The 13,477-nt window shown below is 30.8% G+C and overlaps 1 protein-coding gene across 1 annotated transcript; it reads left to right on the top strand.

The window, feature by feature from the left end:
• Positions 1-12,546: 12,546 nt before the first annotated feature.
• On the top strand, positions 12,547-13,116 carry LOC117928519. The gene has a single exon (XM_034848396.1). The coding sequence runs from the start codon at positions 12,547-12,549 to the stop codon at positions 13,114-13,116; it is 570 nt and encodes a 189-aa protein (XP_034704287.1).
• The last annotated feature ends 361 nt before the right edge of the window (positions 13,117-13,477 follow it).

The following is a 13,477-nucleotide window of genomic DNA, read 5'->3' as shown; positions in this document are numbered from 1 at the left end:
GCAGCTTGTGCTTCCATATACTGATCCAGACAAAGAAAAAGGGAAATCGCCATTTTTCTAACATCATCTTCATAGCATAGAACAAGAATGGGGAGCTACCAACCACTAGACAGTAAATCAAACAATTGAACTGCACCTATAGCACTATAAAATATGTAATGCAGCATTGTACGTAACAATTACTTTAATTACACATATTTGGCCACTTCCAATGAGCAATAGCACTACAAAATATGTAGATATTCATCTGTCAATCTCAAGTTCTGTCCTATTTCCCTTTTTTTTTTCTCTCTCTCTCTGCATGTCCTGGGCAATGAAGATGCATATTGGTTTTGTGTTAGTTTTGGGGGAGTATTCCCATGTAGGAAACATAGGCAAAGGATGGGTTCTAAATTCAGTGGGCATGGACTTCCAGCGTAGACTTGCCTCCCATTCAGCTTCCTTCAGCAGCTTCAGTATCTCCTCCACGACTGTCTTGCTTCCCTCAGCAGATAAGTGAACCCCACATGTGGAAAAGTATAAGGTAATAGTTGAAGACTTCACTACTACTAAAAACAATGCAACTCGTTATGAATGATGTATTTCCATCTTCCAATATTTAGTTTTCCTAAAGACGACTATTTTACCCAACAAAGTGGGACAAAAACTCCTGTCCTGAAAGTGGGGAGTGGAAGATTTCTCTGCAGTACATTCAAGAACAGAAACTCTAGAAGGATTTAGCTGTCACAATTTAACCAACATCCATTGAGAAATGAGCTTGCCCCCAAAATATCACATATCCGTAGCCAGTAGGAATCAGGACATGATAACACTACCATAGTATATATAGATGGCCAGGTAAAACTGAAAACTGAATATTCAAAGTTGTTCTAGACATGTATACCTGAGATAAACAAGAAACTAATAGGCAAACATCTCATTCATTCATCTACACAAACAGAAGATCATTGTGTCCAGTAGATGAAGATAGAAGATACCACTGCTGCATGAAAGTCCGGCAGAGATATTGGACATTGAGTATATGCCAAAAGGATTCATTCATAGGCTTTAAGTGATAAATGGAAAAGAAGGGGAAGATTTCTACGAAGTCCAACACGTGCCCTTCATCTCATTAATTGTTGGTAAGTCATTAATTTTTACTTTTTCCTTTTTTTCATCTACATATACAAACACATAGCACTCCATTTTTATCCACCAACTGTTTGGCTACATTTTTCATTTTATCCAAAAATTCTTTCATGTCAAATTATTATTCAACCGTTTGTTTGTTTATTTAAAATTACCTCTGTTTTCAACCAGTTACTTATTTCATTCAAACAAACACAGAATTAAAAAGATTAACCAATTCAAGAAAATTTGATTAAACAAACACAGGAATCAAAATGATTCCTGATGGACTAAGATATATCCTTAATGAATCAAAGTTGTGTTAATTCCCACAAAATTTTCCAAGAGGATTCAAGTGATAATTGGAGAAGGAGAGGATTTCAATGGCGTCCAACTTGGTGCCTTCCATCTCATTACTTGGTCATCCCATATGTAAGTCATATGTACTTTCACTTTTTCTCCTTCTGCACATACAAACACACCAAAAATTTTGCAAGCACCCCATTTTTCTCCATGAACTGCTTGACTACAAATTTTCATTCTACATAAAAATTCTTTCCAAAACAAAAAAAAAAAATCTTTCATTTCATATCATTATTCAACGACTTGTTTGTTATTCAAAATTGCTTGTCTTCTCAACCTTCCATTTATTTCATTCAAACTAATGCAGAACCAAAAAAAAAGTTCATTCGAGGAAAATTTGATTAAATATAGGTGTTTTTAAATAATTAGATTGTTTAATAATAGCAAATACTACGTACAGTGGACCAAGTTCCTTTTCTTTGCCCCAAAAAAAGTACACATTGTTGTCAGGGATTCAACTACTTATGGATTGCTCATAGGTCTACTGCATGATATGAAAAATAAGTATTTGCCTCCACAACCAATATTCCTATTAATGCCTTTTGATGAATTTGAGCATTAAAAAACGTATTAAGGATGACATTTTGTTGTTGTTTTCCTGCACCCATACATTGAAGTCATGAACCATAGTTTTGCATATTTTCACAGCCTTAAATTGTTGAAATGCTGCTTCTAACTATGATTTCAATTACGAGGTACCTAAAGATGAAGACAAAGGAGCAACCACTGAAGAAAAACTTACTGATGGATTTCATCCAATAGGCCCTGGTGGCGAAGTAATGCTAAATGGCAGTAGAGACTTGTGAGCAACTAGCCTAATTGGGAAATTGGTGTAGTCCTCCACCTTGCACTGCTTCATGCCCATTACTGTTTTATCAAGTAGAATGAGTGCACTAGTAGATGAAACCCGACTTTCTGTGATATGAACACAACGTTAACATTCTTCTCTTTTAATTTTTTCTTAATAGTTGTCTGTTTGGCATAAAACCTTTGCTAGCTTTCTTGACGTTGGGATTGTTTTTGGGAGGTTCAGACTCTGCTTTTTGATGCTTCGTTGTCCTGTTGTGTACAATAGACTTGGATGTTTCAATGCAATTTCCCTTTGTTTCTTTGGTTAATTTTTTTTAACAGTTTTTGCATCCATATACCCATATAGAAAAAGAAAAAGAGAACCACAATTTTTATAACACCATCTTCATAGTATAGCAGAAGTGTGGTCAGCAGTAGGCAGTAAATCAGCCGAATGAACTGCATCTATATACTGCTATAAAATAATCATTTTTTTATAAGAATAAACTATTTATTTAACACAATAAAAAACAAAAAACTTAACACTATACCTAATAATGAAACACTAAGGAGGTATTTGATAAAACTTAATACTTATTACTTAATGATTTAAGTTAACTTTAAGTTAAATTATGCTTAAATTGTCAACTTAAAACTTATTACTTTTAAATTAAGATTGATTGATAAAATTAACTTAAAATTTGTTCTGAATCATCAAATTAACATATTTGTCCTCTTAAATTATAATTAAGGTAAAAAATGTCAAGTAACAATGAAGATTATAGAGTAGGATAACTAGAGTAAATGGGAGTAAAAAAAGTATAATAAAGATATAAACTTAAAAATAAGTTAATTGTTTTTACTTATTACTTAAATTTATTTTTTACTTTAAGTTATACCATAATTAAATTATTTTACTAAACATATTTAATTTACTGAATGACTTAAATTAAATTATTAAGTCACATTCAATTATTAAGTTGGTTTACTAAACACCCAACCACTAAGTAAAAAATAAATAATTTAATACTTAATGAAATTAAAAAGGTATTTAGTAAATCAACTTAATGACTTAAATGACTTAATAACTTAATTTAAGTTATTAAGTAAATTAAGTATATTTGATAAAACTTAATATAACAACTTAAAGTTAAAAATGACTTTAAGTATTAAGTCAAAATAATTAACTTATTTTTTTATCCCAAATATCTTTTGTCTTATTTGTCCATATTTAACAATCATAACTTCACATCCATAACTTATTTTTTATAGTAATATTTTAAGGTTATCTTATGTATTTACAATACTTTAAGTATGGATGTTTAATAAATAAATTTACTACTTAAGATTAATAAAAATATATGTTAGTTATAATTAATGATAATAGGCATTAATTACAACTCATGAAGTTAAATATGTCAATTTGATAACTTCAAATAAATTTTAAGTTAATTTTATCAAATAATTTTAATACTTAAAGTAAAAAAATAAGTAATAAGTTTTAAGTTAAGGGAATGCTTGATACAACTTAATACTTATTATTTAATTACTTAAGTTAACTTTAAGTTAAAATATACTTTAATTTTTTTACTTGAAATTTATTATTTAATTTTTACTTTAAGCATTATGGTTGTTTGATAAAATTAATTTAAAATTTATTCTAAATCATCAAATTAGCATATTTATTCTCATAAATTATAATTAGAACAAATGAGGTCAAGTAACAATAGAAGTCCTAGAGTAGTAAAAGAAATCATGAAGGTAATTAGGACAAATGGAGGTAAAAGGGTAAAATGAAGATACAGATTTAAGAATAAGTTAATTATTTTTACTTATTACTTGTTGTCTTTTACTTTAAGTCGTAGCATTAAGTTATTTTACCAAATATATTTAATTTATTTAATGACTTAAATTAAGTTATTAAATTGGCTTATCAAATACTAAGAATAATTTAGCTTAAAGTCAACTTAATTCATTAAATAATAAGTATTAAGTTTTACCAAATATCCACTAAATTTTATTTATATTTAAGTTGCTTCAATTCATCATCAAAGTAAATCAAGTTTTTTTGAAAAATAAGAGCAAATTGAATTAGAATTATTAAAATCAATCCATTTTATATTTAGATTAATTACAACAACACGCACCAAAAAGACAAGAGCAAGTTTAATTTGAATAATTCAAAGAGAGCAAATTGAATCTGATTAATTAAAAACAAGTAGGATGAACATGAATAAATTAATAAGGGATCTAATATGTGTTTGGACACATTGTAAACAATGTCAAAAAAAGATGAGCAAGTTGAATTAGAATAATTAAACTCAATCCATGTCATATTGGACTACTTACAACAAGTGCCAAAAAGATGAGAGCAACTTTAATTTGAATAATTAAAAGAAAGCAAGTCGAATTTAATTAATTAAAAACAAGCCAGACAAACATGAACAATTAATAAGAATCTAATATGAGTTTGTCTGTAAAAAAATGTCAAAAAAGAAAAAGAAAAAAAATAGCAAGTTGATGTAGAATAATTAAAATCAATCCATGTCATATTTGGACTAATTACAACAACTGGCAAAAAGATAAGAGCAAGTTTAATTTGAATAATTAAAAGAGAGCAAGTTGAATTTAATTAATTAAAAGCAAGCCAATAAACATGAATAATTAATAAGAATCTAATATGAGTTTGTCCTCATTATAAAAAATGTCAAAAGAAAAAAAGAAAAAAAAATAGCAAGTTGAAGTAGAATAATTAAAATCAATCAATGTCATATTTGGACTAATTACAACAACTGGCAAAAAGATAAGAGGAAGTTTAATTTGAATAATTAAAAGAAAGCAAGTTTAAAAGCAAGCCAACAAACATGAATAATTAATAAGAATCTAATATGAGTTTGTCCTCATTGTAAAAAATGTCAAAAAAAAAAAAACATGTTGAATTAGAATAATTAAAATCAATTGACTAATTATAATGGTTGGGAAGTGTCTCAAATTTTTTATTAGTGTAGATTTCTTTTTTGTAAAGAACATTATATGAAATATTTCCTAAATTGATGTTATTGTAATATTAGTTTTCCTTATAAAATAAAATAAAAAATATTAGGTAAATATTCTAGGTGATGAGTGGCAAAGGATATGAGAAGGAGATGAACTTGTAAAGATTATATGAGGTGGATAAAAATATGAGAAAAAATGGAAGACATCAATGGAGGTAGAGGTTCATAATTCAAGATGTAGATATAAAGAATAGGGAAATATGGGACATTTCAGAACTCAATAGTTTTATCTATTTTTGTCATATGTAATATTCAGTATGGTATAGTGGACTTGTTCTCTCTAATCCGTGGATGTGGGCATAGATGACTGAACTATGTCAAAACACATTACATACCTTTGTAAGGATTATTTTTGTATTTTTCAATTAATATTGTTTTCATTAAAACTTTCGTTGACACGACAAACTGATATCATAACTCGGAATAAATATTTTTAAAAGAACCAAAGAGAAATAAAGCAAACAAGAATGTAGATTGTTCTCTCATTGAGGTCTGATATAGAAAGTGTGTATCATGGATAGATGGAAGATTGATTTAATAAAATTTGATTTAAGGTGGAGATTGTTGGAAAGTACTATAAATTTCTAATTAGTATAGAATTTTTTTTGTAAAATAATATTACATTTTCTTATAAAAATAAATATTCAAAGTTAGGAGGGAAAAATATTAGGAGATGGAGATGAGTTTGTAAAGAATATATGGATAGAGATGTAAAAAAATACAAGATACCCGATGGAGTGATGGGCTCGTGGTGTAGATGCAAGGCGTGGAGCAACAAATATGTTTCAAAAACTCAATAGTTGTATCTATTTTTATTCTTTAAGATATTCTTTATATTATAATGGAACTATTCTTTCTCATTAGTAGATATATGTGGTGTACCAAATCAAGTAAAATATCATGTATCTTTGCTTGAATTATTTTATCTATGTATCCTTCAACTAACATTGTTCACGTCAAAATTAAGATAGTAAAAAAGTTTTAAAATAAGTTTAAAAATTATTATTTTTTAAGATAAGTCTCTAAGAATTTTTACCCTTAAACTTTTTATTGAAATTAAAAGTGTCTAATGAGAGGATAAGAATTAAAAAATTGGTAAAGAGTACTTTTCTTTATAAAAAAAAAAGGTTATATCTAATGACCCTTTAGTTTTAATTCATTAATTTTGGAGTCGTGAATGCTCAAGTTGCCCATTTTATATGAAATTGGTGTTAGCACGCGGGGTTAAAAATATAAAGCATGGGACGGACAAGTGCTTATTTTATGTGGCCGGCCACTTTCATTGTGACCTGTATTTGCATTGATGCTGGTAAATGGTGACTATATATTTTTTTATTTTTTTTGTTTTTTGTTTTTTGTCCTTTTAGGTGTAGTAGAGATTAGGGAGGCAATCTGATTTGAAACTTTTCTCCAATCGTCCCTTTGATTTGGAGGAAGTAAGAAAATGGCAGAGGCTACTGTTTCCTTCGCTGTGGGAAGGCTAGGTGAACTGTTGGTTCAAGAAGCGGGCTTCTTATACACTGAAACTTACTGGGTTTATTCAATAAAAATATTTTAATAGGTACATTACTATTTGTTTTATTATTTTATAAAGCGTTTTTTTAACATTTTTACGAGTTTTGATTAATTTTCATTCCATCCACATTTTTTTTCTTGATTTTCATCTAATACTTTTATAAGACTCAACCACGGATATTTTCCCATTTTATGATATTTGATGCTTACATATATTATAAATAGAAAGGTAATCAAGGGTTGGTATGAGCTAATCCAAGTGTAGGTTTCATAATCAGCCCACTGAGCATGAAGGTGGGATATGTGTTGAAATAAAGACCAACGATGGCCAGTACTGCTGTGCTGACCTTGTTGAGGGTGGTGCCGATTGCAGACCCCACTTGCCGGCCTTATATATCTATCTTTTTGTTTGATTCGAGTGATTTGGAAAGGGGTTGTATTATTGGAGAGCGCCTCCAATTATATATTTAAGTCGGTTTGACTTACCCTATTGCTTTCCCTCGATGGAGAATTAGGAGGAAGTTTGAATTATTTAAATGCTCTATATATCATGATCTCATACTTCTTAAATTCTTAATTAAACTTTCAGTCCCTAGTCATGTGATTGAATTGTGGTCCTTCGCTCATCTAAACCCCAAAAGATAACTCATAAAAATACTAAAATAGAACTCATCATAAGACTATTATTAAGAAAACATATGCAAACCTAACAATGCACTTAATATTTTGGAGTGCTCAATGTACATTGAAATTATTAAATCCATCTTTGAAGCCGTGATGATAGGGAAGTAATGCTAAATTGAAGTTGTTAGAAATCAGCCTAATCATAATATTGTGAAATTATCTCACACATCAAATTAGGGATATTTTTTCCAACACTATCTATGTATGGGGTTCCTCTTAATTATGGAAACGCATTTTTAAAATTATGAGGAACTTTACACTAAGAATTAATGATCTTTACATGATTGAGAGTGCAACTTTCCAAAAATAATATGGGTATGGCAATCCACATTTGATTGCCGGATGTTATACATTCCACTTGCTACTTCATTGTTGTTTATCATGTATAATAAGAGTGGTGCATTTTTTCTTATTTACCATCGAATCAAGGATTGTTGATTGTTTTTTTGCTGGTTATGATCTGTATTTTTGTTGTTTATATTTTTTGTTTTCATAACTTTAGACTCTATTTGCTAACTATTTTCAAAAGAGTTTGTTGTTTTCTAGAACTAAGGAAACAAAAGAACATGTTTGACAACTAGAAAATAATTCTCTTCATAAATTCAGAAAATATGATGTTTTCAGAAAATATATTTTCAAAAATAATTATATAAAAATTGATAATGATTAAAAATAAAATATTACATATAAAAGTTATTTTTAAAACATATTTAACAACGGAAAAACAAGTTAAGAACATTTTTAACCTAAGACCCTGTTTGGAAAGTGTTTTCAAAAACAAGTGTAGAAAAGTGTTTCCAAAATGATTTTTGAAAATTGTTTCCTAATGTTTTGTAAAATAAAAATCTATTTAAGAATCTGAAATGTTCTTAAAATTTTTTTAAAATTTTACATCTTTAAATATTTTTTTGAAAATAACTATTATATGTAATATTTTATTTTTAATCATTCTTTATATTTATATAATTATTTTTTAAAACATCTTAAAAAACTAAATGGAAATACTTGAAAATAACTAAAATATATTAAAACATCATTTTTTTTTTTTTTAATACACTTTACCCCCTCAACCTATCATGTGTTTTACACATTACCCCCTTAAGTTTAAATTTGAGTATATTGCACTTCAAACTTCTTAAATTGCAACATTCTGCCTTTTTCATTGAACAATGTTCCTTTTAGTAGACGAAAATCCAACGTGTTGTGCACGTGACTCACTAATTAAGGGTAGATTTGTAAATTCTCAAACCTAAAAAACCCTAAATAACTTTCCTCTTTAGTCTTCGTCTTCGTCTTCGTTCTTCCTCCAAAGCCCTGACCCTCGAAGCCCTAAAAATCCCAAATACCTGACGCAAACATCGAAAGGCTAAGAGTTTGATTGAATTGGATTTTAATGGTAAATTACTTTTTCTTGCAATGTTTTGCTTTAGTTTTTCATTTTATGGCTAAGAAAATATTGGTAAAAATAATAAATTTTGAGTGTTTAGTATTTAGGGTTAGGGTTTCGTTTTGATAAAGGATAAAATTTAAGAAAAATAAATTTGAGGTGTTTAGGTATTTAAGGTTACAGTTTCTTTTTCATAGCTAAGAATTTTCCTATCACTCTACATTTTACAGTTTAGCATTTTATTGTTTGGATTTATATGATTGAATGATTACTTGAAACATTGATACAAACATGTGAGCTTGAGCACAATACATGGCTCTCTAAAAGGAAAACTAATTATGTATTAATTCATTACTGATCTTACTCCTCTGATAATTGGCATAAAATACTCAAAACCTAACTCACTACAAATTCATTATTAAAAGGTATTGGGTTCTCTAAAACCTAACTCCATCGCATTCCTTGCAAATTCATTACAAACAAAGAACGAAGATGAAGTTTGAGGGAGGGAGAGTTGTTTGGGACTTTTTAGGTTTGGGAATTTACAAATCTACCCTTTATTAGTCAATTTTGTCTACAACACGTGACATTTTCTCCACTAAAACTAACACCAACCAATGAAAAAGGTAGAGCGCTACAATTTAAGAAACTTAGAATGCAATATACTCGATTTTAAACTTGATGAGGCAATGTACAAAACATGGATAGGTTGAGGTGGTAAAATGTATTAAACTTTTTTTTTTTTTTAATTATGGTTGTCAAATATATTTTTTTGTTTAAAAAAAAAAAAAAAACCTTTTTGAGAAACATTTACCAGACCATGATCATGATCCATAAGAGAATTAGTGCAATTTCCCATAAAGGCAACCAATTAGTCTCTTGTTATCGGATTTTTCTCTTATTTCCTGTAATATTATGTAACATGCACATTTCACAAAATATAGATGAAAAGAGAATGTAAAAAAAATCATTTTCATAGGGAGTGCATTTTGAGGAAAATAAATTCATTTCATGCATTAGAATAATGTCTACCTTACCCAAAAATACCCTTACATGTATTTTGGTCTTAAAATAATACTATTTTGGTTTTAAATTACCTTTATTGGTTGAACAATGTACTATCCTCATGTAAGTTGGACTGGTATGGGTGGCAACCTATATATACATATTAATAAGGCCATTTTCGAGTAACGTGAAGGAGGTATTGTTTCAATACATTAAATGGGAATTATTTTTTTCCAAATGCACTTCCCATAAAAATGATTTTTTGGGTTTTTTTTTTTTTATTCATATCTTATAAATAATGCATATTTACATAATTCCTGAAATTTCTAAAATCATCTTCAGAACTGTAAAAATTCTTCTTATGAGAAGCAGCTACGGCAAAAATGGGGCAACAAATAAAAACAATTATGATAATATTTTAAAATCCAAGTTTCAATTTTGATATTTTGGATCATTTAGACTCAAAATATTAAATTCCAATAAACTTTATACCCCACATAATTCAAATTTCTTAGATACATATATTTGTAAAAGAAGAATTATGTACAGTAATTTTACTTAGTAGGAAATGATGTTTTTCCTTCAGATTTTTGTTTTTATTGAATATTAGAATTAATTAGTTTGGCTGATGAAATTGACAAGAACCAAATATGAAAGTGAGTCATGTGTTTGTAGGGACCCCGCCCCCCTCCCCCCCCCCCCCCCCTCCCCCCCCCTAGAGTCCACATGGCACGCCACCTCTATCCGGACCAACTCTATCTGTGTCCCTCAAGGAGGACACATGGCACGCCAGCTCTATCCGGGTCTCCCAGGGGGGCACACGGTACTCTCAAATATTATACCCGGACGGTGCTCTATTCTATCCGGATACATTGTCCGGATCATTGACCGTAAAAAGCAAGCCATGCTGAGTCACCCCAAACAGCCTGTCACACCCCACGTTCTGCCGCCTGCAGAGTGAAAGGACGGGAATGATGGCAAGTCACCTCCCACGATTTCTGACAGCCGCCTACAGGGTGATAATGATTCTGCCATCACATCAGGGACATCATGACAAGCCAAAAAGTCTTCCCGCCATTAAAGAGGAGAGCAAAACTTCTGACACTATATAAAAGGGCCTTCATGCAAAAAGGAAGGTAAGCTATCTGACTCAGAAAAAATGGCAACAGCTTGATCCTTTGAGCTATGGCTAACAAAATCATCGGAGGGTGTGTCCGAGCACCCTGTCCGGACATCTTTTGCAGGATTGACTGAGCCAGAATTCATCCTTGGTTGAAAGCGCGCGTCCACTTGGCAGCTGCGTGGATCCCTGGGACACGAGGCATCAACACAAAGCACACGAGAAGAAAAACTGCATGAATACAAAAAGATGACAACATTCCAAAACTTCTACAGGAAAGCCCGATTGGATCAGAAAAACTTTTTCAATTTAAGGTTAATTGGATAGAGCATGGGACTATGAAGCAATGATCAGGACTATATAGCTGTTCACCCTCAAAGATGAAGCAAAAACAAGGCAAGAAAAATGGGCATTGGTGGCCCCTACTAATAATTTGAAAAACAAACTAGAAATAAAATTACAAAAATAGAATCCTGGTGGTTCATAAACAGTAGTGGTTTAATAACCGGCTCCTCGTATAGATTTTGTCTGCTCTAAGTTCAAAGGAAATACAGCTTTTAAATGCTTCTTTATGATAAATAAATTAAAAAAAATTATGCATATAGCTTCATAAACTTTTTTCCTATAGTAGGATGTCACAATTGGGAAAAAAAATTACAATATAAAGGATTATAAGTCCCAACAATTTCTTTGCAAGTGAAGTTAATCATTAGTTGCAGAAAATTAGGCAAAGTAGCAAAACGGTTTGCCGTTTTACTATTAACAACTAGTAGTTTAGTTTGTTGTAACAGCATTAGTCATTTCATTTCTTTGTTAAAACTTTGTTGTTTTCTGTTTTCCTAATCCCTGCTATATATAGCAGAGGTGTTGTATTGTCTAATCAATAAAATCTCTCTTCTCTCTAGAATTTGTGTTGCCTGATTCTCTCTCTCTCTCTCTCTCTCTCTCTCTCTCTCTCTCTTTCTCTCTTCTTCTTCTTCTTCTTCCTATCTTGGTATCAAAGCATTAGTGCTCATGCATCAATGACCGCTGTGAATCAAACTACTGGAAAGGTGCTACATTCAGATCCTTCAGCTAAAGCTAGAAGAGGCAATCCGACGACCGCGAACGAATCTTTGAGGTGGTAATAAGCCCTTTGAGTCAACTTATTACGATGCGTCTGAAGGATGATAATTTCTTGATGTAGAAGTATCAAATTGAAAATGTTGTACGAGGTTATGGTCTTGAAGGTTTCTTGTTTGGAACATAGCAAGCTCCACCAAAGATGGTGACAGATGGAACAGGGATTTTGGTTCCAAATCCCAAGTTCAGAGATTACCAACGCTAAGATCATCTGTTGATTTCTTGGCTTCTATCTTCAATCGAAAGTGCGTTCTTGCCTCACGTTCAATCGAAAGTGGCTTCTATCTACAATTTCCCATAATTTCAATTCTCAATCTTTTGCAAAGATTATGTTCTACAAGAGTCAAATGCAGATGTTAAAAAAGGATGGTCTGACTATGAGAGATTATCTTACCAAAATGAAGAATTATTGTGATCTTCTTGCTACTGCTGGTCACAAGATTTTAGACACAGATCATATACTTGCTATAATGCAAGGTCTTGGAGATGAATACAAGTCTGTCATTGTTGTTATCTCCTCGAAAAAGTCTTCTCCTTCTCTTCAATATGTCACCTCGACTTTGATTGCTCATGAAGGAAAAATTGCACACAAAATCTCCTCTAATGATCTTTATGTGAATTACACCTCTCAGTATTCTAATAGAGGTTCTTCTTCCTCTTGGAATTCTAATGGCTACCCTTCTAGTAGTTTTCAGAATAGGAATCAATTTGGAGGAAATCAAATGACTAAAGGGTCTTTTGTTCCTAATAAAGGAAGAGGTCGTGGCAGAGCTCAAGGAGGAATCAAACCTCAGTGTCAACTATGCAATAAATTTGGTCATATTGTTCATCGTTGCTTCTATAGGTATGATCCAAATTTCCATGGGAATATGCCTGCTAATGGACCTACTCCTGGTGTTTTAGGAAGTGGTGCAAGGAATGGAGCATCTAGTTCAATTTCTAATGTTGGAAATGTCAAATCTCATTGAGTATGATGCTCAAGAAGATCAAGATTGCTCAGAAATGGAAGCAATGGTTGCCACTCTTGAAGATCTTCAAAATTGTTGTTGGTTCCCAGACTCAAGAGCCTCAAACCATGTTACTCATGATCTTGGCAACCTCAATTCTGGTGTTGAGTATAATGGTAACTCAAAAATCCACATGGGAAATGGGACTAGACTTGAAATTTCACACATTGGTTTATCTATTTTTCCTTCTTCTTCTAGTCCAAATAAAGTTCTTTTTCTTAAAAATATTCTCATAGTTCCTGCAATTAAGAAAAATTTGTTAAGTGTTTCTCAATTTGCTAGAGATTATAATGTTTATTTTGAGTTTCATCCAAATGTTTGT

The sequence above is a fragment of the Vitis riparia genome, chromosome 13 (assembly GCF_004353265.1).
Source record: "Vitis riparia cultivar Riparia Gloire de Montpellier isolate 1030 chromosome 13, EGFV_Vit.rip_1.0, whole genome shotgun sequence".
Taxonomy (NCBI): Eukaryota; Viridiplantae; Streptophyta; class Magnoliopsida; order Vitales; family Vitaceae; genus Vitis; species Vitis riparia.
Note: the sequence above shows the minus strand (reverse complement) of the source record. Positions and strands in the feature narration are given on the sequence as shown.

What these genes read in the sequence shown, in the direction of transcription:
- LOC117928519 (XM_034848396.1), top strand. Translation starts at nt 12,547, where the DNA reads ATGAAGAATTATTGTGATCTTCTTGCTACTGCTGGTCACAAGATTTTA.